Source organism: Oncorhynchus keta, chromosome 15, assembly GCF_023373465.1.
Source record: "Oncorhynchus keta strain PuntledgeMale-10-30-2019 chromosome 15, Oket_V2, whole genome shotgun sequence".
NCBI classification, from domain to species: domain Eukaryota; kingdom Metazoa; phylum Chordata; class Actinopteri; order Salmoniformes; family Salmonidae; genus Oncorhynchus; species Oncorhynchus keta.
In genome coordinates, this window is record NC_068435.1 from 18,963,053 (window position 1) to 18,984,108 (window position 21,056).

A 21,056-nucleotide genomic window follows, 5' to 3' on the forward strand; every position below is an offset into this window, starting at 1 on the left:
ATATGGAAATACTGACTGTCAATTTCTTCACCTGAAAAACATCAGGATCATAATATCTATTCCTAACAGTAACCCCTCTGAAAAGCGCTCCACTTCTCTTTTTGTTGTTGTTGGTATTGATTCCCATCAGCTGTTGCGAAAGCTGCAGCTACTATTCCTGGGGTCCATACAGAACATGAAATAATACAGAACATTAATAGACAAGAATAACTCAAGGACAGAACTACATACATTTAAAAATGGCACACAGCCTACATACCCAGGTCAAATAGGGGAGAGGCGTTGTGCCGTGAGGTGTTGCTTTATCTGTTTTTTAAACCAGGTTTCAAAAAACAGCAATATGGGATGGAAGGGAGTTCAATGCAATAATGGCTCTATATAATACTGTATGCTTTCTTGAATTTGTTCTGGATTCGCAGACTATGAAAAGACTCTTGTTGACATGTCTGGTGGGGTAAGTGTGTGTCACACTTACCCCACCACACACACACACACACACACACACACACACACACACACACACACACACACACACACACACACACACACACACACACACACACACACACACACACACACACACACACACACACACACACACACACACACACACACACACACACACACACACACACACAGATCTTCCTTTCCTTACACCACAGTGAATTGCTGAGCTGTTTAAAAGGTGCTCCACTTTGACAGGGACTTGACTCATCCAATCCAATCTCTGTCTGTGTGGGGCGGGGACTCTGTGGGCTGCTAGTGCTGAAAGAGAGTTTTGAAACTTACCTAGAGTGTCTGTTGATGGGAGAGTCTACACTGCAGCCGAGAGAGAGAGACTTTCACTCTCTCCTATTAGATGGACTGAGCAGGAAGAAAGAAAACGGATCAAATCAAAAGCCAAAGACTTTGACATCAAATCAAAGCAGGTGTGTTCAGTAAAAAGACTTGTTCCATACTGCCATGGCAGACAGCATGACTGAGGAGTCTGACTACTACCCTGGGAAGGATGATCTGGACTGGGGATATCAGGAAGGTAAGGGCTTTGGAGGTTTTTAGTAAACACTTGTGTACCGAACACTTGTTTCCCTTTCTCTCACAAAACATAACTTTCTTTACCATTTAGGCACTAAACAATGCATGCATTGATATGGAAATTCTTTCTTCTCAGATATAAACAGAAAAAAATAGCCATCTCTTCTCTCTCCCTCTCTCTCTCTCCCCCTCTTTCTCTCTCCCCTCTTTCATTCTCTCTCTCTCTCTCTCTCTCTCTCTCTCTCTCTCTCTAACATACAGTAGGTAAAGAACCCAAAGAAGGTAGGGTATTTTGATCAATGCACTTCTTATCGGGGTAACTTGATCATGCAAATGATGTATAGAGCTGAACTTGAGATTCTGGAGTCACACCCATGATTAAGTATTCTAAGAGAGTAGTGGTCTAGCTACCATGCTTTTATGGTTCTGGGCTTTCAAGTGCTCTTGTTCAGGGCACCATTGTGTGCATTGTCTCAAAATGCCTCTGGGCTCTTGGAGGGTAATTGTCAAGGTTTCCAGTAGCTGGGAAAAAAAGAGAGCTTTTATAACCAAAGTCAAGAGCTAAACTTTTAGTAACTAATGTTGTTATTGGTGTTGACTTGAAATAAAAAAGAATCTGGTTGGTAGGGGATAAAGTCATCCATACACTGAAAGAGAAGAGAGGACTTGTCTGTAGTCCTAACTAACTTAGCCTCACTGTTCCCGCACATTCTTCTTATTCTGTTTTTCACACTGTGTATTCATATATTCACTCAGCTCATTCTAATATATCTACTACTCTACATTGCATTTTGTTACACTGTTTATTCACACAGTGTATTGATATACTGGATTCTTGACATAGCTCACTGTCATTTATCTACCTTTGTACATGTCATTCTTACCCACTGGGCACACACTGGTTGAATCAATGTGGTTTCCACATCATTTCAATGAAATTACGTTGAACCAACGTGGTATAGATGTTGAATTGACGTCTGTGCCCAGTGAGTAGTATATATTTTTGGTTTGTAATACGCATAGATTGTATTTGGATTACTGATAGTGTTGTTTGGGTTGTTAACTGGATTCGTTGTGACATTTGTGATTTCTTGTTCTAGTTTTTGATTATTATTTGTGTTCTTGTTTGACATTTTACTGCATTGTAAGGAACGAGTAAGAAATATTTCACACTTACAGCCAAGTGATAAATAACTTTGAAATAATTCAGGGCATAATATGGAAAGAGCAGAGACCTAAGACCGCTAGCTAACAGAATGTTCTTACAAAGTGTGAAAAGAAGTGACAATGAGAAGGAGAAGATTTGTACTCTTTGTGGAAGATTGAAGGAGGGGGTATGACGAAATGTGAAAAAGAGAGGAAGAGTGTCAGTGAGGTATAGACAGAGAGGAAGATGGTGTCAGTGAGGTATAGACAGAGAGGAAGATGGTGTCAGTGAGGTATAGACAGAGAGGAAGATGGTGTCAGTGAGGTATAGACAGAGAGGAAGATGGTGTCAGTAGGGTATAGACAGAGAGGAAGATGGTGTCAGTGAGGTATAGACAGAGAGGAAGATGGTGTCAGTGAGGTATAGACAGAGAGGAAGATGGTGTCAGTGAGGTATAGACAGAGAGGAAGATGGTGTCAGTGAGGTATAGACAGAGAGGAAGATGGTGTCAGGGCGGTATAGACAGAGAGGAAGATGGTGTCAGTGAGGTATAAACAGAGAGGAAGATGGTGTCAGTAGGGTATAGACAGAGAGGAAGATGGTATCAGTGAGGTATAGACAGAGAGGAAGATGGTGTCAGTGAGGTATAGACAGAGAGGAAGATGGTGTCAGGGAGGTATAGACAGAGAGGAAGATGGTGTCAGTGAGGTATAGACAGAGAGGAAGATGGTGTCAGTGAGGTATAGACAGAGAGGAAGATGGTGTCAGTAGGGTATAGACAGAGAGGAAGATGGTGTCAGGGAGGTATAGACAGAGAGGAAGATGGTGTCAGTGAGGTATAGACAGAGAGGAAGATGGTGTCAGTAGGGTATAGACAGAGAGGAAGATGGTGTCAGGGAGGTATAGACAGAGAGGAAGATGGTGTCAGTGAGGTATAGACAGAGAGGAAGATGGTGTCAGGGAGGTATAGACATAGAGGAAGATGGTGTCAGTGAGGTATAGACAGAGAGGAAGATGGTGTCAGTGAGGTATAGACATAGAGGAAGATGGTGTCAGTGAGGTATAGACAGAGAGGAAGATGGTGTCTGTGAGGTATAGACAGAGGAAGATGGTGTCAGTAGGGTATAGACAGAGAGGAAGATGGTGTCAGTGAGGTATAGACAGAGAGGAAGATGGTGTCAGGGAGGTATAGACAGAGAGGAAGATGGTGTCGGTGAGGTATAGACAGAGAGGAAGATGGTGTCAGTGAGGTATAGACAGAGAGGAAGAGGATCCAGTAAAAAGAGAGGAAGTGTGAGCGGTGTTAAGAAAGAAGAGCTAGAACATCCTTGTGTCCCTCTGGTGAGGGTTATTCCTGGTACAGACTCCCCAGGTGCTCAGTTCAATGACATTCAGCGATTGGCGTACTCTTAGCCCAGTTTAGCTTCAGTGTGTGTGTGTGTGTGTGTGTGTGTGTGTGTGTGTGTGTGTGTGTGTGTGTGTGTGTGTGTGTGTGTGTGTGTGTGTGTGTGTGTGTGTGTGTGTGTGTGTGTGTGTGTGTGTGTGTGTGTGTGTGTGTGTGTGTGTGTGTGCATGCACATTTGTGTGTCCTCAGGTATACTTTGTTTATGCTGCTTGTGTATTCAAAGGCTGGATTTACACTCCACCAGACATCACCACTTTGTGACTTCACCACACACCATAGAGGACTCTGCATGGAGGTCTCAGTGCAAGCCAGAGGTTGTAACCTCACTGAGGTTACTCTAAGGAGAGCATTTGGTGGAGTTTAAGTCTAAGTTGTGTGGGTTTTCAGGTGTAGAGTGGGGTTTGCTGTTCCCTGATGCGAATGGGGAGTACCAGTCCCCGATCAACCTGAACTCCCGGGAGGCCCGTTATGACCCCTCTCTCCTGGACGTGGGGCTCACGCCCAATTATGTGGTGTGTCGGGACTGTGAGGTCATCAACGATGGACACACCGCACGCATCATTCTGAGGTCCAAATCAGGTGAAAGTTGATATTACATTACCACAGTATCATCAAAAGAATGAATGGGTTAACTGTACCTGAACACTCCACTAGACTGGGGATCTTGCAAACACCTTTTCAATGAGCTCACATTAACCGTAATAACTGAGCGTTGAGTCAATGACTGTGTGCTGCGTGTGATACACACTTAGAGAAATCAGAGTTGCACCAGAATTCAGACCTACATTCAAAACCCCCAGCTAATTTAGTATGTTCTTCATTTCTTGTGTCTGCTCTTGACGCTCTGGGTTTCCTGTCTGCAGTGGTAACTGGTGGCCCATTGCCAAGTGACCACGAGTATGAGCTACATGAGGTGCGCTTCCACTGGGGCAAGGAGAACCAGCGGGGATCAGAACACACCGTCAACTTTAAGGCCTTCCCCATGGAGGTATGAGTCTCAGCCAAACACACACACACACACACACAGACACAGACACACACACACACACACACACACACACACACACACACACACACACACACACACACACACACACACACACACACACACACACACACACACACACACACACACAGTCTACTTCAAGGCCATGACCATGGATGTTTGTCTCAGTTAGAGGCCACTGTCACAGTACTCAGATTGAGTTGGTATGTTATTTTCACATAAAACAAGGTTATTTAAGGTCAGGGCTTTTGTAACGGAGTCCTGTATGGCTCAGTTAGTAGAGCAGGGTTGGAATTCCTGGGGCCACCTATACACAAAAATGTATGAACAAATTACTGTAAGTTGCATTGGATAAAGCATCTGCTAAATGACATATATTATTGTTATTATTATTATACAGTATATTAGCTCGTTACTGTTTCATGTATTTACAAATCACTGAGACCATTGATGTAAACAAGTGTTTGAAAGGCCCTGAAGAAGCTATGCCGCTGGTGGTTTGGATTTATAAGCTTCCTTCTCTATCACAGGTGCTTGGTACTCTATTTCAAATTGAAGAGTGCACTTACGTCCCATACACCTGCCCTGTCGTCTACAGCCTCATTCTGCCTATGATCTTTCTGTCTGTCTGTCTCTTTCTCTGAGTATCAAATGTGGTTGATCTCTTTTGTGATCAACTTCCCTGTAATATGATACAATATAAATATAATACAATAAGTGTGCTTCCCCCCCAGCTCCATCTGATCCACTGGAACACAACGCTGTTCAACAGTGTGGAAGAAGCCCTGGCGAAGAAGAACGGAGTTCTCATCATCGCTCTGTTTGTGCAGGTATTGATTTGGTTCACTCTGTAGTGATATGAGTCCTCTCTTCTCGTGGTCTGTATGGTTTTTAGGGACTTGCCAACTTGGTACTGTAATTTATATCATATGAGCTAAAGTCAACATATATCCATCCACTTGTTTTTCAATTGGACTGAGAAAACCCCCAACATTCAAATAACCACAATAACATTTGATTGACGTGAGCTGGCTTGAGGCTTACTGTTTACCTAAACGTATAAAACCGTCTGTTTTAAGTGAACCCATCACTTTGCCCTTCCTGTTTTTGAAAGCTCCAAGAGTTTCCCCCGCCACCACCACATCCTGGCAGGACTCACGTCAGCAGCCCCATGTTAACACCTGTTAACATCGCAACATAATGCTTATATGTTAGGACAGTGATATTCAAACTCGGTGTCGCAAAAACTGCAGTGGGGTCGCCAAATTATTAATTTTTTATAAAAAAAATATATATTTTTTTTTTGGGAAGAGTACAGATTATTGTATGGCACGTTTTTGTGAAAGAATTTGAAAAATGTAATTGGTTTATTTGAATTTTGTTAAGAGATGAAAATGTAATGAATTGAAGGTTATTTGTTAAAACTTCTCTAGGGTAGGGGGCAGCATTTGGAATTTTGGATGAAAAGCGTTCCCAAATTAAACTGCCTTCTACTCAGGCACAGAAGATAGGATATGCATATAATTGGTAGATGTGGATAGAACTCTAAAGTTTCCAAAACTGTTAAAATAGTGTCTGTGAGTATAACAGAACTAATTTCCATTCAGGAAGTAGGATTTTTGTTGTTGTTGTAGTATTCTATTCAATGCCATTACAGTATCCATTGACTTAGGACTCAAATTGCAGTTCCTATGCCTTCCATTAGATGTCAACAGTCTTTAGAAATTGTTTCAGGCGTGTATTCTGAAAAAGGAGGGAGTAAGAGCAGTCTGAATGAGTGGACCCTGCCGTGTCACAGAGCTTTTTCATGCGCGCGACAGAGAGTGCCTTTCTTGTTTACCTTTTCTATTGACGACGTTATTGACCGGTTAAAATATGATCGATTATTTAGGCTAAAAACAATCTGAGGATTGATTATGAACATCGTTTGAAATGTTTCTACAAACTTTATGGATACTATTTGGATGTTTTTGTCTCCCTGTTGTGACTGCATTTGAGCCTGTGGATTACTGAAGAAAACGCGCAAACATAACGGAGGTTTTTGGATATATAGAGACTATCAAACAAAAGGAACATTTATTGAATAAATGAATGTCTTCTGAGTGCAACCATATGAAGATCATCAGAGGTAAGTGATTAATTGTATCTCTATTTCTGACTTGTGTAACTCTTCTACTTGGCTGGTTACTGTTTGTAATGATTTGTCTGCTGGGCTATGTTCTCAAATAATAGTAAGGTATGCTTTCGCCGTAAAGCATTTTTTAAATCTGACACCGTGGTTGGATTCACAAGAAGTTCATCTTTAAACCTATGTAAAATAGTTGTATATTTTCTGAATTATTATAATGAGTGTTTCTGTATTTGAATTTGGCACTCTGCAATCTCACTGGATGTTGGCCAGGTGGGACGCTAGCGTCCCTACATACCCTAGAGAGGTTAATTTAAAAATCGAAATGGACGGATTTTTAAGGTTGTGTCATTATATTTGGGGTGGGGTCTTGAAAAAAATGCTAAAACAAATGGGGTCCCCAGAAATTCTGGCAGAAAAAAAGGGTCCCTGCTGAAAAGGTTTGAATACCACTGTGTTCGGACCCTCTTTCCTTAACTCTTTCTGACTCAATGCCCTTGACGTTGTTTCCTTCAGATAGGGAAGGAGCATCTGGGGTTGAAGGCCATAACAGAAGTGCTGCAGGACCTACAATACAAGGTAAGACGTTGCCATTCATTTTGTTGTCCAAGTGATTATTTAGTGATTAGTGATTATTTAGTTATTATTCAACCATGCTGGTCATTTATGAACATCTTGGCCACGTTCTGTTATAATCTCCACCGGCACAGCCAGAAGAGGACTGGCCACCCCACATATGCTCTCTCTAATTCTCTCTTTCTTTCTCTCTCTCGGAGGACCTGAGCCCTAGGACCGTGCCCCAGGACTACCTGACACAATGCCCCAGTCCACCTGACTGTGCTGCTGCTCCAGTTTCAACTGTTCTGCCTTATTATTATTCGACCATGCTGGTCATTTATGAACATTTGAACATCTTGGTCATGTTCTGTTAAAATCTCTACCCGGCACAGCCAGAAGAGGACTGGCCACCCCACATAGCCCGGTTCCTCTCTAGGTTTCTTCCTAGGTTTTGGCCTTTCTAGGGAGTTTTCCTAGCCACCGTGCTTTTACACCTGCATTGTTTGCTGTTTGGGGTTTTAGGCTGGGTTTCTGTACAGCACTTTGAGATATCAGCTGATGTACGAAGGGCTATATAAATAAATTTGATTTGATTTGATTTGATTTGATATTGTTATGGCGATGATGTTATGGTTATGAGTTTTCATGGTGATGAGAGGGCAGATGTTATGATAAATTACTGATATGACCTAAGGGTGTAGACGCCCAATGCTTAACTGAGAGATAGAGGAAGACATACAGAACATAGACATTCAAATTAGGGTCTGTGCTATCGGGGCTCCTTGGGACGTCCCTACTCCATTGAAGTTGACATTTAAAAGGGTTAAAGTAAGGGTTAAAGTAAGGGTTAAAGTAAGGGTTAAAGTAAGGGTTAAAGTAAGGGTTAAAGTAAGGGTTACGGTTAGGGTTAGGGTAGGAGTTCAGGTCCCAAGACATCCCTACCCTAAATAGCATTAACCATCAAATTAGGCAGTTAACAGACAAATCAGCAGCTGCAACAGTTGGAGCATGCGGCAATTTATTAGTTTATAGATTTTTCAATGAAACCTGATGCAATTAATGCTCCAGGTTGATTTGAGACCATGTGAAACATGTAAGATTAGACAGGAGAAATGTTGAATGTGAAGAATGTGAAGGAAGAGGTCCAGTAGTACAGATGACATGGTGGCTAAATGAAGAGTACATTACAAATTAAGAAAAACAACCAATATTCTTTGTTTTGTTTTGACTTATCTTTACAGGGGAAGACCAAAATAATACCGTGCTTCAATCCCAACACACTACTTCCTGGTGAGTCCTTCATCTAATTGTGTATAATTCCTGCTTGCATGTATGGTGTGACACAGTATTAGATGAAGTTATGGTATGTGTTTGTTACTCCCTACAGACCCCCTCCTGAGAGACTACTGGATATATGAGGGCTCCCTGACCACACCTCCATGTAGTGAGAACGTCACCTGGATCCTGTACCGCTACCCACTCACTATCTCACAGTTACAAGTAGGCCATCTGACACAATGGCCTGGTCAAAGCAATCAAATGTATTTTATAAATCTATTTGTACATCAGCAGTTGTCACACTTCTATATTTTGTCTTGCCAATTCACCCTCTTAATACACACATAAACAATCAATGTCTCAAAGTTTAAAAGTCCTTATTTAACCTGTGTCCTCCCCTTCATCGACACTGATTGAAGTGTATTTAACAAGTGACATCAATAAGGGATCATAGATTTGACCTGGATTCACCTGTTTTGTACACTGTGTACTGCCGACGTGATCGCCCGATGTGGTCTCAATAGGCTATTATGTCGCTGAAGAACCATCTACCAGCCCCGGCCCACTAGCTTTTCTGAACTCTGTGTCTCCTGCTCACTTAGCGTAGTAGTGACAACCGAACGGCACCCTGACTCACCTATTGCTGCTCTTTTGAACCTATGATCACTCGGCTACACAGCTGATGCCTCCTGGACTGTTTCAATAACACGGTACCTCATTTTGTTTACCTGTCAGCCCCAGCCTCGAACTCAGGTTCTGTATGTACCTAACTGACCTGCTCTGCCCATTCATCGCCATTTACCTGTTGTTGACTTAGCTCTTCTGATCAACACCTGTGATTGCTTTATGCCTCTCTCTAATGTCAATATGCCTCGTCTACTGCTGTCTTGGCTAGTTCTTACTGTTTTATTTCACTGTAGAGCCGTCAGTCCCGCTCAACATGTCTTAAATAGCTCTTTTGTCGCACCCCACACACATGCGGAGACTTCACCTGGCTTAACTGGTGCCTCCAGAGATGAAACCTCTCTCATCGTCACTCAACACCTAGGTTTACCTCCACTGTACTCACATCCTACCATTCCATTGTCTGTACATTATGCCCTGAATCTATTCTACCAGCCCAGAAATCTGCTCCTTTTATTCTCTGTTCCCAAAGCACTAGATGACCAGTTCTTATAGCCTTTAGCCGTACCCTTATCCAACTCATCCTCTGTTCCTCTGGTGATGTAGAGGTTACCCCAGGCCCTGTAGCCCCAGTTCCACTCCTATTCCCCTGGCGCTCTCATTTGTTGACTTCTGTAACCGTAAAAGCCTTGGTTTCATGCATGTTAACATCAGAAGCCTCCTCCCTAAGTAGGTATATTTCACTGGTCATCCCCAAACCCAACTCCTCATTTGGCCACCTTTCCTTCCAGTTCTCTGCTGCCAATGACTGGAACAAATTGCAAAAATCACTCAAGCTGGAGTCTTATATCTCCCTCACTAACTTTAAGCATCAGCTGTCAGAGCAGCTTACTGACCATTGCACCTGTTCACAGCCTATCTGCCAATAGCCCACCCAACTACCTATTGTTATTTTGCTCCTTTGCAGCCCAGTATCTCTACTTGCACACTCATCTTCTGCATATCTGTCACTCCAGTGTTAACGCTAAATTGTAATTATTTCGCCACTATGGCCTATTTATTGCCTTACCTCCCTATTATTACTAGATTTGCACACAGTGTATATAGATTTTTCTATTGTGTTATTGATTGTATGTTTGTTTATCCCATGTGTAACTCTGTGTTGTTTGTGTCACACTGCTTTTCTTTATCTTGGCCAGGTCACATTTGTAAATGAGAACTTGTTCTCAACTGGCCTACCTGGTTAAATAAAGGTGAAATAAGAAAAAAAAACAAGAAAAAAAAACATAATAGGGCTCACATGGAAAGAGGAGTCTAAAATAGCCCAGGACAGGCATTCAGTAAAATGCTAATATTTATCCACACCATAATCACTACACAGAACACTTAATTAATCTATCACCACTCATTCCCTTCCGTGTAACTTCTCTCTCTTTCTTCCTCCATTTCCCTAATTTCCCTCATCTCATCACTCTCTTTCTCATGCCTCTCTCCCAGATAGAGGAGTTCAGGAGGCTGAGGTCCCATCTAAAAGGTGCTGAGCTTCCTGAGGGAAACGATGGGATGTTGGGAGACAACTTCCGCCCCACTCAGCCCCTTAGTGACAGGACGGTCCGGGCTGCCTTCCAGTGACACCCCCTCCCACAGTCCATCCTCCACGGGAATCCCTAGCTACATGTTCCACAGGTAAAGGTCAACAGTCAGACTGTTCTGAGCCCCTCACAACCTCACATATAGTTTCAGGCCCTTAGAAGGTTTCTTTTTAGAAGTTGTGGCCCTCTTTCTTGCGGAGAGGTACTTTTAGCAATACAGCCAATAGTTTAGCAGCGGTCCTGAATGGCGCAGTGGTCTAAGGCTCTGCTTCGCAGTGCTAGAGGCGTCACTACAGACCCGGGTTTGAGCCCATGCTGTATCACAACCAGCCGTGATCGGGAGTCCTATAGAGCAGCGTACAATTGGCCCAGCGTCCGGGTTAGGGGAGGGCTTGGCTGGGGGGGACTTTACAAGTAGGCCGTCATTGTAAATAAGAATTTGTTCTTAACTGACTTGCCTCATTTAAAAGGGTTAAATAAAAATAAAATATTGATGCATAGACTATGTTCTTCAATGACCTGGATTGATGGATAATAATGTATACCACGAAGAACCATGTATCAGGGTCACATTGGCTTGCCCTGGAAGTTATACTTTAACAGAAATAGGCCAGGTATTTCCCAGAGGTACAATCATAATGGTACCACTAAACACTGGAGCCGTGGCAGAGCTATAGTAATAATGAGCTAACCCAGTTCTCCCACTAATCTAGGACTAGCTGTGTTGTGTGTGTGGACCGGAGTGATATATCTATTTTAGAGCTAGCATTGGGAACACCTAGGATACTGGCAAATTACTCATTTTGAAAGGAGTGGGTGGATTTGGATGTGCTCAATTGAAGGCACATGGACAAAGTGTGTCTAGACTCACAACTGTATTATGCAAACAGTGAAGAGAAAGAACAGGATTGTATCAAAGAGCCAGATAAGCCCATTGTTTGGTAGTTTGACAGTGTAAGTATAAGCACATCAACGTTTCAACTGGGTGGAAAAGGTTGTATAATAGTTGTGAGCTGCTATGTAGCTACAGAGGGAAATGCCAGAGGGACTGTGGAAGAGATAGTGGAGTATTGTCTCTGGTAAGGGATATTTAAGTGGTCATGTGACCTGGCCAGACCTAAGAGGGGCCAGGAAAGGGGGAATAGAGGAAGAAGGAGGAGGGATAGAGGAAGGGGGTTCTGAAGGGACTCAAATTGCATAATTAAGCAATACCTTAAATTACATTGCCAAACCATTCGTAGTTAATTATAAGGGAATAATGCATGTAATTACATTGTAGCATGTTTGTAAATGCAGGTACTGTAGTTAAATGGGTCTGCCAAATGTTAGTTCTGTTTACCATGGAAATACAAAAAGGACGGTGGTCAGTACTGCATAATTGCATGTACTTACTAGATATAATTGTAGCAATCATATAAAGTGCATAAGTGATTATGTGACAAAACGTGTGGCCGAAAACATCACATTTCTAGCTCTGTAACCATCATAGCTCATCCAAAGAAAACAGGATATTAGTTTGTGGATTTTAGAGCGGAAAATAGTACATCTTAACATTGCACAATGTCCAACAATTCCAATCCAAAACATGGGACTTATAAAATAACACTTTGCTCTTCTATCTGCCACCTTTGTTTCCAAAGTCTTAGGGCGACATTATTGCTGGAATGTTCCGACATCTACAAAATATTCAATTTTTTCTTTTCATAGTGAAACAAGAGGAGGAGATAAAGGAGAGGAGAGGGAGAAACAACCTTGCTGACTCAGCTGGATGGTTGGATGTTATGTTACATTGGATCACTTGGACTGGGAGGGAGCTAACAAAGGCACCATTTTACTCCGTGTTGATGAAGGCAGTGCTGACAGATCAACCGGCTTACTTCACCTGTGACCTGGAACCAATGGCATTAATACGTGTCATATATCAATTTTCAAACAACGTAAAAAATATATATATATATTGAGTTAATAAAGTCGCATACAAACATGGTCTCTTTTCTTCTTTGTTGAGTAAGGCAGCTCCAAAATGCAGGTGTTTCAGCCGAGCTCAGTGCTTTCTGTGGAGGGACAGCATGCGGAAAATACAGTGTAGGGATTGGTAATCTTCTCTAGTTGCGCTGTGATTGGCTCAGTCTTGTCACTCACGGAGACACTGCGTCACAGCAAAATCTACAGGGAGAGCTAGAAAGTTCAAGCCCCTTTGGGTGCTGCCATAGATTTACATTAGAAGTGCCCATCCAAGAAGGCTCAAGGTCATTGGCCACAGATAGCAAGCTAGATAAGCTGTTATCATCATGAATCACGTCGACAATCTACTGCCAAATCCTTTTCAATACTTGTCATATGAAGATAAATTATAGATAAAAAGTATTGGTGCTCATCGGCCATTGGACATTACACAACAAGTTGGAAATCGCAAATTCAACAATGAGGTGGTGGAAGGAATCAGTGGCTAACTGCAAGCGTTGCAAAGTAATCACCATTTTTCATCCCCTGCCTGCTATTCGGTGGAGAAGGTGTGTGGTTCAAGTTTTCAGTTTAAGGGTCTCTTAAACGTTAACAAGGTTGGGTAAGTTACAACCAAACGGCTCTCCTGTGAAGTCGTGACTTGCGACATACACGTAGTTTCCTGAATCAGGTCACAAATGACAGTTACTAGCTACCTGTCCAAAATTGTAATCAGTAACGTAACTTTTTACCCAAACTCAATCTGATTACATTCAGTTACTTTTAGATTACTTTCCCCTTAAGAGGCATTAGAAAAAGACAAACATGTATGTTACCAATTGAAGGACATCTATTGCAGGATAAATCAATGTTAAAGTTTACAGAAAGGGAAAAAAGTATTTGATCCCCGTTTGCCCACTGACAAAGAAATTATTAATCTATAATTTTAATGGTAGGTTTATTTGAACAGTGAGAGACAGAATAACAACAAGAAAATCCAGAAAAACGCATGTCAAAAATTTTCTAAATTGATTTGCATTTTAATGAGGGAAATAAGTATTAAACCCCCTCTCAATCAGAAAGATTTCTGGCTCCCAGGTGTCTTTCATACAGGTAATGAGCTGAGATTAGGAGCACACTCTTAAAGGGAGTACTCCTAATCTCAGTTTATTACCTGTATAAAAGACACCTGTCCACAGAAGCAATCAATCAATCAGATTCCAAACTCTCCACCATGGCCAAGACCAAAGAGAACTCCAAGGATGTCAGGGACAAGATTGTAGACCTACACAAGGCTGGAATGGGCTACAAGACCATCGCCAAGCAGCTTGGTGAGAAGGTGACAACAGTTGGTGCGATTATTCGCAAATGGAAGAAACACAAAATAATTGTCAATCTCCCTCTGCCTGGGGCTCCATGCAAGATCTCACCTCGTGGAGTTGCAATGATAATGAGAATGGTGAGGAATCAGCCCAGAACTACACGGGAGGACCTTGTCAATGATCTCAAGGCAGCTGGGACCATAGACACCAAGAAAACAATTGGTAACACACTACGCCGTGAAGGACTGAAATCCTGCAGCGCCCGCAAGGTCTCCCTGCTCAAGAAAGCACATATACATGCCTGTCTGAAGTTTGCCAATGAACATCTGAATGATTCAGAGGACAACTGGGTGAAAGTGTTGTGGTCAGATGAGACCAAAATGGAGCTCTTTGGCATCAACTCAATTCGCCGTGTTTGGAGGTGGAGGAACGCTGCCTATGACCCCAAGAACACCATCCCCACTGTCAAACATGGAGGTGGAAACATTATGCTTTGGGGGTGTTTTTCTGCTAAGGGGACAGGACAACTTCACCGCATCAAAGGTACGATGGACGGGGCCATGTACCGTCAAATCTTGGGTGAGAACCTCCTTCCCTCAGCCAGTGCATTGAAAATGGGTCGTGGATCGGTATTCCAGCATGACAATGATCCAAAACACATGGTTAAGGCAACACAGGAGTGGCTCAAGAAGAAGCACATTAAGGTCCTGGAGTGGCCTCGCCAGTCTCCAGACCTTGATCCCATAAAACATCTGGAGGGAGCTGAAGGTTCGAGTTGCCAAACGTCAGCCTCGAAACCTTAATGGCTTGGAGAAGATCTGCAAAGAGGAGTGGGACAAAATCACTCCTGAGATGTGTGCAAACCTGGTGGCCAACTACAAGAAACGTCTGACCTCTGTAGTTTTACCACCAAGTACTAAGTCATGTTTTGCAGAGGGGTCAAATACTTATTTCCCTCATTAAAATGCAAATCAATTTATAACATTTTTGACATGCGTTTTTCTGGATTATTTTTGTTGTTATTCTGTCTCTCACTGTTCAAATAAACCTACCATTAAAATGATAGACTGATCATTTCTTTGTCAATAGGCAAACATACAAAATCAGCAGGGGATCAAATACTTTTTCCCCCTCACTGTACATAGCTGGCCATATGGATGTTAAATTTTACTTTATGGGTCGGTTATGTAGGCTTCTTCTAACCCATCGCTTTCTACCACATATAGTAATACGATTCAATTAGACATTGATTTAATGTAAATATATATCAGAATTCCAGTCATTCCAATAAATGTTATACCCCTTGATATTCAAGAAGAGGACTTGGAAATATAGATTAGCCAAATTGTTTTACCTGAGCATAACCCCAAAACTAAGGACTTCTTAGCCAGCCCTACTCTGTTGTTTATGATTGTTGTCGTCATGGAGGACAGATTGGGCTCATTGATTCAAGTTGGAAAAATAAATACTGCGCTCATTGAATGGCATGGTTTGAGCACTACCGAAAAGTGTTATTTACATGTGAAAAATGAATGCTATATGCTGCATTTGCTGTAGGCCTATTGCTGACCTTTTTGTTGGTGACACTTTGGTATCTTCATAATATGTAGCTGTTTAAAGGGCAAATCTACAGGTGAAACAATAATAAAACATACACTGGACAGAGGAATTTTGGAAAAAAGTGTTATGGACAGACAAATCTAAGTTTGAGGTGTTCGGATCACAAAGAAGAACATTCGTGAGATGCAGAAAAAAAATGAAAAGATGCTGGAGGAGTGCTTGACGCCATCTGTCATGGTGGAGGCAATGTGATGGTCTGGGGGTGCTTTGGTGGTGGTAAAGTGGAAGATTTGTACAGGGTTGAAGGTGATCTTGAAGAAGGAAGGCTATCACTCCATTTTGCAACTCCATGTCATACCCTGTGGATGGTGCTTAATTGGAGCCAATTTCCTCCTACAACAGGACAATGACCCAAAGCACAGCTCCAAACTATGCAATAACTATTTAGGGAAGAAGCAGTCAGCTGGTATACTGTCTATAATGGAGTGGCATGCACAGTCACTGGATCTCATCCCTATTGAGCTGTTGTGGGAGCAGCTTGACTGTATGGTACATAAGAGACCATCAAGCCAATCCAATTTGTGGGAGGTGCTTCAGGAAGCATGGGGTGAAATCTCTTCAGATTACCTGTCACGATCGTCGTAAGAAGCGGACCAAAGCGCAGCGTGGTGTGAATGCATCATTTAATAGATGACAATAAACACAAAGTAAACTGTACAAAAACAATAAACGGCCGTGAAGCTGTCATAAGAACTGTGCTGACACAAGCAACTAACATAGACAATCACCCACAAACAAACAGTGAAACCCAGGCTACCTAAGTATGATTCTCAATCAGAGACAACTAATGACACCTGCCTCTGATTGAGAACCATACTAGGCCGAAACATAGAAATCCCAAAATCATAGAAAAACAAACATAGACTGCCCACTCAAACTCACGCCCTGACCATACTAAATAATGACAAAACAAAGGAAATAAAGGTCAGAATGTGACATTACCTCACCAAATTGACAACTAGAATGCCAAAGGTCTGCAAGGCTGTAAATGCTGCAAATGGAAGATTCTTTGACGTAAGCAAAATTTAAAGGACACAATTATTATTTCAATTAAAAATCATTATTTATAACCTTGTCAACATTTTGACTATATTTCCTATTCATTTTGCAACTAATTTCATGTATGTTTTCATGGAAAATAAGGTCATTTCTAAGTGACCCCAAACTTTTGAACGGTAGTGTACATCAATAAGGGATCATAACTTTCACCTGGATTCACCTGGTCAGTCGATGTCATGGAAAGAGCAGGTGTTCTTGATGTTTTGTATACTCAGTGCACATGGGCAGGTCTGGTTTAATAATGTATAATAATTTCAGGAGACTCATAGACTAATATTTGTTGAGATATTTTGGTTGGCTTCTAACTCCTGTCCTTGCGGTATTGAAAGCTGAAGAGTGTTTTGGTGTTTTTAGATAACTGCTTATCTAGTGGTAGGAAGCTTGACAATATACGTTAAGACCACAGGGTGCCCTCTCTTGTAAAAACAAAGGAAACATGCATCAAAGGTAAATTACCTCAAGGGCTACAGACACACAGAATGGCTCAGATTTATAGGTTATGAAAATTAAACAATGAGAGACTTGATATGATGTTTTTAGACATTTTACACGGTACTGTGATTCTTGTACTGATAGTCATTTGATGATGATAAAGATGACTATTACTGTAAGTTAACAATAAAAGGTCAAACTGTTCTTAGTAATACATTTGTCATTGGTGTTATGTCAACCATCTAGCCTGTCACATGGACCTACTCAATTTCCCATTACACCACTAAAAAAGTTCACTACCATCCAACTAACTGCCAAAATAAAGGAAACACTTGAGTAAATGAGGGATACATTTGATTTGATTTGATATAAAGTACTGTATATTCAAAGCAGGTGCTTCCACACGGGTGTCGTTCCTGAGTTAATTAAGCATTTAACATCCCTTCATGCTTAGGGTCATGTATAAAAAGGCCCAGTTGGTCATTATTTTGGCTAACATGGCTAGAAGAAGAGATCTCAGTGACTTTAAAAGAAGGGTCGTGCGTGCATGTGTGTCTCTCAGTTACCAAATCTCAACCCAATTGAATACTTATGGGAGATTTTGGAGCGGCCCCTGAGAGAGCGTTTTCCACCACCATCAGCAAAACACCAAATTATGTAATTTCCCGTGGAAGAATGGTGTCTCATTCCTCCAAGAGTTCCAGAATCACTTCTTGACAGTAACGTACTGTTAAACCAAAGTTTATTTGGAATTTATGGTAACATCCTATACTTTTTTTAAACTTTAGCTTACAGGTAACTAGCTGCCAGGAAATTCCCTTAAAAACAACAGGATTTTTTTTTACAGTGTACATCCTGGTGTAATCATACCCACCTATCTAACACAACTAATCTGCCCATAGGGAGCTCTCATCTCACAGCGCAAAAGTACAACAAAGTTCCACACATAGTATTAGTATAAGCTTAAACACACAGCTAAGCCATAAACATGCTGTAATACAGTACAGGACAGTGACTGAGGTCCTTCTAGTGCCTTGCGGTTGGAGGCCGAGCAGTTGCAATACCAGGCGGTGATGCAACCATTGCTCTCAATGGTGCAGATGTAGAACTTTTTGAGGATCTGAGGACCCATGCCAAATCTTTTCAGTCTCCTGAGGAGGAAAAGGCGTTGTCGTGCCCTCTTCACGGCTGTCTCGGTGTGTTTGGACCATGATAGTTGTCAGTGATCAGGCCAACCACTGTGTGTCATTGGCAAACTTAATGATGGTGTTGGAGTTGTGCTTGGCCATGCAGTCATAGGTGAACAGGGAGTACAGGAGGGGACTGAGCACACACCCCTGAGGGGCCTCGGTGTTGAGGATCAGCGTGGCAGATGTTTTGTTACCTCCCCTTACTGCCTGGGGGGCGGCCGGTCAGGAAGTCCGGGATCCAGTTGCAGAGGGAGGTGTTCAGTCCCAGGGACCTTAGCTGAGTGATGAGCTTTTAGGGCACTATGGTGTTGAACACTGAGCTGTAGTCAATGAATAGCATTCTCACATAGGTGTTCCTTTTGTCCAGATGGGAAAGGGCAGTGTGGAGTGCAATAGAGATTGCGTCATCTGTGGATCTGTTGGGGCGGTATGCAAATTGGAGTTGGTCTAGGGTTTCTGAGATAATGGTGTTGATGTGAGCCATAACCAGCCTTGCAAAGCACTTCATGGCTACAGACTTTAGTGCTACGGGTCGGTAGTCATTTAGGTAGGTTGCCTTTGTGTTCTTGGGCACAGGGACTATGGTGGTCTGCTTGAAACATGTTGGTATTACAGACTCGGTCAGGGACAGGTCGAAAATGTCAGTGAAGACACTTGCCAGTTGGTCAGCGCATGCTCGGAGTACACATCCTGGTATCTGTTTGAATGTTGATCTGTTAAAAGGGCTTGCACACCTCGGCTACCGAGAGCGTGATCACACAGTCATCCCAGAACACCTGGTGCTCTCATGCATGCTTCAGTGTTGCTTTTCTCGAAGCGAGCTTGGAAGTAATTTAGCTCGTCTGATAGGCTTGTGTCACTGGGCAGTGGCCGTGCTTCCTTCTGTGGCCCATAATAGTTTGCAAGCCCTGCCATATCTGACAAGCGTCAGAGCCGGTGTAGTATGATTAAATATTAGTCCTATATTGACGCTTTGCCTGTTTGATGGATCGTCGGAGGGCATAGCATGATTTCTTATAACTGTCCGGGTTACAGTCCCACTCCTTAAAAGCGGCAGCTCTACCCTTTAGCTCAGTGCAGATGTTGCCTGTAATCCATGGCTTCTGGTTGGAGTGTGTACGTACAGTCACTGTATGGACGACGTCATCGATGCACTTATTGATGAAGCCAGTGACTGATGTGGTTTACTGCTCAATGCCATCGGGAGAATCCAATAACATACTCCAGTCTGTCTTAGCAAAACAGTCCTAAAGCTTAGCATCTGCATATTCTGACCACTTCCGTAATGAGCGAGTCACTGGTACTTCCTGCTTTAGTTTCGCTTGTAAGCCGGAATCAGGAGGATAGAGTTATGGTCATATTTGCCAAATGGAGGGCGAGAGAGATTTTTGTATGCGTCTTTGTGTGGAGTAAAGGTAGTCTAGAGTTTTTTCCCTCTGGTTGCACATGTAACATGCTGGTAGAAATGAGGTAAAATGGATTTAAGGTTCCCTGCATTAAAGTTCCCGGCCACTAGGAGTGCCGCTTCTGGATGATAATTTTCTTGTTCGCTTATGGCCTTATACAGCTCATTAAGTGTGTTCTTAGTGCCAGCATCGATTTGTGGTGGTAAATGGACAGCTATGAAAAATATAGGCTCTCTTGCTAAATAGTGTGGTCTACAGCTTATCATGTGATACACTACCTCAAGCGAGCAAAACCTAGAGACTTCCTTAGTATTAGATTTTGTGCAGCAGTTATTATTTACTAATAGACACAGACCGCCACCCCTTGTCTTACCGGAGGCAGCTGTTCTATCTTGCAGATGGATAGAAAACCCAGCCAGCTGTATGTTATCCATATCGTTGTTCAGCCACGACTCAGTGAAACATGAGATATTACAGGTTTTAAAACCTCACAAGGGTAGGGGGCACTATTTTCACCTCCGGATGAAAAGCGTGCCCAAAGTAAACTGCCTGCTACTCAAGCCCAGAAGCTAGGATATGCATATAATTAGTAGATTTAGATAGTAATAATATAATAATAATAATAATATATAGAAAACACTCCAACGTTTTTAAAACGGTTAAAATAATGTCGGAGAGTATAACAGAACTGAAATGGCAGTCGACAACCTGAGACAAATCCATCCTGGAAGTGGGATTTTTTTATGTTTGTCGTTTTCCATTGACTGCCTATACAGATTCCATTGACTTGGGACTCACATTGCACTTCCTATGGATTCCACTAGATGTCAACAATCTTTAGAAATTGTTTCAGGCTTGTAGTCTGTAAAATGAGGGAGTAAGAGCAATCTGAATGAGTGGACACTGCAGTGTCCCAGAGGTTTTTCATGTACGCGACTGAGTGCGCCTTTTTTGTTTTCCTTTTATAATGGTCGAAGCTTTTGTCCGGTTGAAATATTATTGATTATTATGACTAAAAACTACCTGAGGATTGATTATAAACATAGTTTGACATGTTTCTATGAACTTTACGGATACTTTTGGGATTTTTCACCTGCCTGTTGTGACTGCCTTTGAGCCTGTGGTTTACTGAACAAAACGCGCTAATAAAACGGAGGTTTGTGGATATAAAGAGGGACTTTATCGAACAAAATGAACATTTATTGAATAAATCCATGTCTTCTGAGTGCAACCATATGAAGATCATCAAAGGTAAGTGATTAATTTTATCTGACTATTTCTGACTTGGCTGGTAACTCCTCTACTTGGCT

General features: G+C 42.2%; 1 protein-coding gene across 2 annotated transcripts; it reads left to right on the forward strand.

Annotated features, from left to right (window-relative positions):
* The first annotated feature begins 755 nt into the window (after positions 1-755).
* Positions 756-12,760, forward strand: LOC118375074 (carbonic anhydrase-related protein-like). Of its 2 annotated transcripts, XM_052463564.1 has the most exons (10): positions 756-1,036; positions 1,297-1,317; positions 3,975-4,166; positions 4,451-4,575; positions 5,328-5,423; positions 7,238-7,300; positions 8,521-8,569; positions 8,667-8,779; positions 10,679-10,867; positions 12,481-12,760. In XM_052463564.1, the coding sequence occupies exons 1-9, from the start codon at positions 964-966 to the stop codon at positions 10,811-10,813; spliced, it is 867 nt and encodes a 288-aa protein (XP_052319524.1). In that variant the 5' UTR covers positions 756-963; the 3' UTR covers positions 10,814-10,867; positions 12,481-12,760. The 2 variants fall into 2 exon arrangements, with proteins under 2 accessions (XP_052319524.1, XP_052319525.1); XM_052463565.1 differs by lacking the exon at positions 1,297-1,317 and having other exon boundaries at positions 760-1,036.
* Positions 12,761-21,056: the final 8,296 nt, after the last annotated feature.

What these genes read in the sequence shown, in the direction of transcription:
- LOC118375074 (XM_052463564.1), top strand. Translation starts at nt 964, where the DNA reads ATGGCAGACAGCATGACTGAGGAGTCTGACTACTACCCTGGGAAGGAT. An exon ending in GGACTGGGGATATCAGGAAG is followed by an intron (nt 1,037 to 1,296) that starts GTAAGGGCTTTG and finishes TCTAACATACAG; the next exon opens with TAGGTAAAGAACCCAAAGAA. An exon ending in TCACTATCTCACAGTTACAA is followed by an intron (nt 8,780 to 10,678) that starts GTAGGCCATCTG and finishes CCTCTCTCCCAG; the next exon opens with ATAGAGGAGTTCAGGAGGCT.